The sequence below is a fragment of the Penaeus monodon genome, chromosome 12 (assembly GCF_015228065.2).
Source record: "Penaeus monodon isolate SGIC_2016 chromosome 12, NSTDA_Pmon_1, whole genome shotgun sequence".
In the NCBI taxonomy this organism is placed as follows: Eukaryota; Metazoa; Arthropoda; class Malacostraca; order Decapoda; family Penaeidae; genus Penaeus; species Penaeus monodon.
The window spans coordinates 22,145,123-22,150,122 of NC_051397.1; the positions used below are offsets into that span (position 1 = coordinate 22,145,123).

The following is a 5,000-nucleotide window of genomic DNA, read 5'->3' on the forward strand; positions in this document are numbered from 1 at the left end:
AATATTTTTTTTAATATTATATATATATATATAATAATATATATAAAATATTTAATAATATTAATTTCCCATTTTGTGTGGTGTGTGTGTGTTGTGTTGTGTGTGTGTTGGGGGGTTGTGGGTGTTGTGTGTGGTGTGGTTGGGTGTGTGTGTTGTATTGTGTGTGTGTGTGTGTGTTAAAAATTTTATAATATATTATATTATTATTAATATATATATTCTTTTAATATATTTTTTTGTGTGTGTGTGTGTGTGTGTTGTATCACAAAAACCAACACCACCCCACAACCCACCACCACACAAAACACACACCACCAAAACACAAAATTTTAATTAAAAATATAATATTTTATAAAATTTTATAATATAATTTTAAAAATATATATTTTAATTATATTATATATTTGGTGGGTTTTTGGTGTGTGTGTGGGGTTTTGGTGTGTGTGTGTGGGTGTGGTGTGGGTGTGTTAATTTAATATTTTATTAATTACATATATATATACAATTTCCCTTTTTTATCTATTGATATAAATAAAATTTTTTTTTTTTTTTTTTTTTATTTCCCCTTTTTCTCTATTTCCCTTTTACCTTTTCTTTTTTTTATTTTTTTTAAATTTTTTTAAATATCTTTCTTCTTAATTAAAAAAGTATAATATACATTTAAATATACAATTGCAAAAATATTTTATTTTTTATATTTTATTTTTAAATTATATATTATTTTTTTATTAATATATAAAAATTTAATATTATAAGTAATAATATGCCCCAAAACCCTTTTTAAAAAATTTTAAACTATTAAAATTCTTTTTTCCCTTTAATTTTTTTTATTTTATATTTTTTTTCTTTATATTTCTCTACATTTTTCACCTTTTTTATCTATCTATTTTCTTATCTATTTTCCCCTTCCCCTTCTTCTTATTTATTTTATATTTTTTAAATATTTTTTTTATTTTTTTTTTATTTTTATTTATATTTTTTTTTTTTTTTTTTATTTGGTGGTTGTGTGTGTGTGTTTTGTGTGTGTGGTGTTGTTGTGTGTGTGTGTGTGTGTGTGTGTGTGTGTGTTTGGGTGTGTGTGTGTGTGGTGTGTGTGTTTTTTATTTATTTTTTTTTTATTTTTTTTTTTTATTTTTATATTTTATATTATTTGTGTTGGGGTTTGTGTGTGTGGGTGTGTTACACACACACCCCAAAACCACACACCACCACCCACCCCCACACCCCACTATTATTTAATTTATATATATATTATTTTTTAAATATTATTTTATTATAATATATATGGTGTGTGTGTGTGGGGTGTGTGGTGTGGTGTGGTGTGTGTGTGTGTGTGTGTATAATAATATATATATAAAAATTATAATTATATTATATTATAATATATATATATATAAAATTATTTGTGTGTTGTGGGGGTTTTTGGTGTGTTATAACCACACAACACACCAACACACACACACACACAAGAATAATATAATATATATATTAATTTTAATAATATATATATTATATATATTATTGTGTGTGTGTGTGTTGTGGTGTGTGTGTGTGTTGTGTGGTGTGTGTGTGTGGTGTGTGTGTGTGTGTGGTTTGGTGTGGTGGTGTGTATGTGGTGTTGTGTGTTTGGTGGTGTGTTTTTTGGGGTGGTGTGTTTTTGTGGGTTGTGGTGTGGTGGGGTGGTTGGTGGTGGGTGTGGTGGTTTTGGTGTGTGTGTTGGGGGTTTTTGTGTGTGTTGTTATTAAAAATTATGTATATATTTTGTGTGGTGTGTGTGTGTGTGTGGGTGGTGTGTGTGGGGTGTGGGGTTTTGGTGTGGGTGTGTGTGTGTTTGTGTGTGGTGTTTGTGTGGTTTTTGGTGGTGTGTGGTGTGTGGGGGTGGGTGTTGTGTGTGTGTGTGGTGTGTGGGTGTGTGTGTGGTGGGGGTGTTGTGTGTTTTGGGGTATCCCCCCCTGTCCATCCCCCTCCGGGTTTTTCCTTACCTGGAGGGTTCTTTGACCCCGCCCCCCGCCCACGACTCCGGGGCTCTGGGTGGCGCGGGGGAAACGGGCCCTGAAACACAGGTTTTTTTTGACTGACTGAGAAAACACTCCGGTTTTGATTTGCATGGCTGTTTGGTCTTACTTTTTGCTTGCTGTTCAACATGCAAACGGAAATGGGAACCTCGTGTGTACCAGAGAATATTTCTTTCTAATGCAGCACACTCACCTCGCTTCGCGACGGGCGAGATGAGCAGCAGGTTGGCGAGGGCGGCACCCGTGCCGTGGCCCACGATGGTCACTCTGTCGGGGTCGCCGCCGAAGTTGCCGATGTTCTCCTTGACCCAGTGCAGCGCCGCGATCTGGTCCGCAGCCCGAAGTTGCTCACCTGCTTCTCGCTCATAGCCGGCCGGAGGGGAAACCTGCGGGGAAACCCGGGTTGGGGGCGGGGCCACAACAGGGGGTGAAAAAAGGATAAAAAAATATACATGTATATACACGCACGCACACGCACAGACAAACGCCAACTCTCTCTCTCTCTCTCCACACAACCCCCACACACCAACCCACCCCCCACACAACCCCCACCCACACACATATATATATAATGTATAAATAAAATTTTATATTAAAAATATTAATAATAATTATATAATATATATTTATTATATTATATATTATTAAATATAAATTATTTTATTATTAATTTATATATATATATATTTAAAAATATAAATTAACATTTTAAAAAAAATATATATATTTAATTATATTATTTATTTTATATTTTTTATTTTATATAATTTTATATATATATATAATTGTCCCCCCTGCAGATTTTTCTGGGCCACTTCGCGTTTAAGCAAACAAGCCCTTCGCCGATGTTTGCCCCACTCTGTGAGGGGGGATTGGGCTTCCCGATTGGCCGTACGCCTCGTGAGGAACGAGGGGATCGGGCCCATACATCGGCCGGGGGGCCCCCTAAAAGGAGCATTGCCAAAAAAATTTAGCCCTTCGATTTTTACCTCTTTTTCTTCATTTTTTTTATGATTATTCAGTAGTGTCCCTTACCTGACTTTTGTGCTCCCTTCCGCATGTGACCTCGGGCCCCCCGGGGGGGTGGATCCTCTCTTTCTCCCCCACGCTCCCATTGTACAACTTTTGTATGTTTTGGGGTTTAATTTTTTTGCCTATAGCTTAAAAAACCTTTTTTATGTTTTTCCCCTGGTGCTTTTTTTTTGACCTTGACCGTTCGTTCCCCCTTTTCTTTTTTTACAAGGGCAGCCGGGGAGTTTTCCCGCCGAGGGCCCCGGGAGTTTCCTGTCGAGGACATGCCGGAAGAGCTCCCGCCGAAAAGACGCCGGAGAAGCTACCGGAGTAGAGGGCTGGTGGGGGAAGCAACGGTGCACAAATCCCACAGAAGGAGGACCGTGATCCGGGGGAGGCGGGGACGGGAAGGGCAGGTCCTGGGGCCACTCACCGTGGATGTAGGGCCTCGGTTAGGGCCCGCTTGGGCTCTCTCAAATAATCTCCCAAATTTTTGGAAGATTTTCTTTTAAGAAAAAGGGAGATTTCACAACTGCGGGTTTCTTGGACCTTTGCCCATGTTGCCTCACTTGGAGACGGGATTAGGTCCTTCCCGATTGGTTTGGTTTTTTATATATTATATAATTATATAATATATATTATATTATATATATTATATATATATATATATATATATATGGTGTGTGGTAATAATCTTCCTTTTTGTGTCATTACTGATGTATGTATATATGTCATCAGTATGTTTCACGTTGTCGAGCTTTGTCCCAGAGGAATCGAAGTGATCGTATATTGAAACTGTTAAGGGATGTTATTTTGGGGTCCTTGACTTCCTTGCTTTTTTTTTAAACCCCTTAGGTTTTTTAGGGAGCCGCCTGAGGAAATTTTAGTTGCCGTACCAGATCAAGTTAAAAGCCCATCCCCGTCCGATTCTGCGATGGGTTCCCGTTGGACACCGTCGGGGTAAGGAGACGGAAATCCTGCGGTAAAACCACAATTTTTTCGGCCCCATTATTTCGCCGGGGGTTTGCCCCGTTGTCCCTCCATGGGGGAGTCAACCAGAAAAGGTTTTAACGAGCTTGAATGTTATTTGCAGTTTGGAGAATACATTTTTCGCTAGTACAATTCTGTTGGATTTCTATTTCCCCCTTATTTCGTGGGGCAAATTGGGGGGAGCTCGACTTTTAAATACCCCATTTTGTTTTTTTGTTGTTGCTATAGGTCAAGAGGCTCCACAACCATCAAAAAGCTTTTGGGGGGGGTTTACAGATGTGGCCATGAGAACTGTATGATCTGTATAACGACAGTTGTTGATCTTGCAACCATTGATAATGATTCCCTCCTGACGATCTTCAATCTCCTTCAGGATAACTTCAGGGTATAAATTGAAGAGGTCAGGTGAAATCACACAACCTTGTCGGACACCTCGCTTGATCGGGAACCAGTTAGTTGTTCCATTGGATAGGCGGACTGCTGCAAATCGATCTTGGTAGTTGATTAAATTAGTCTCATATCTTTTTCATCTATCCGGATTTTTGCGATGATTTTGAACAAGCTAAGTGCCAAACCTTATCAAAAGCTGTTTGACAGTCAATAAAACACAGATAGATGTTTTGTTGGTGTTAGATGGCTCTCTTGGCAAGCATTCTCATGACAAAGATTCAGTAGAATTTTGAGAATATGCGACATTAGACTAATTATGCAATGTTGTGAGCACTCAGATAGAGCCATGAATACTGATTTCATCATTTCTTTATGCAATTTGCCTGTTTCATAGATATTCTTTAGGAAGTTCCAGATGAGATCAACACCTTTTTCTCCTAAGGCCCTGAGCAATTCCGTGTATAAGCCACCAGGACCTACAGCTTTCCTGGATTTCATTTGCCGTAGGGACCAGTGCACTTTTGACTTTAGAAATGGTGGACTAAATGTGACAACTTCCAGGACTAGATCTGGCTCTTGCTCTTATCCTTTAGA

At 38.2% G+C, this 5,000-nt stretch overlaps 1 protein-coding gene across 1 annotated transcript in view; it reads right to left on the minus strand.

The window, feature by feature from the left end:
- LOC119579372 overlaps nt 1–5,000 on the minus strand; it is a 32,713-nt gene that overhangs the window by 20,406 nt on the left and 7,307 nt on the right. The window contains 2 exon segments of the mRNA XM_037927146.1: nt 2,144–2,349; nt 2,352–2,401. Of these exon segments, the coding sequence (XP_037783074.1) occupies nt 2,144–2,349; nt 2,352–2,401 (256 nt within the window).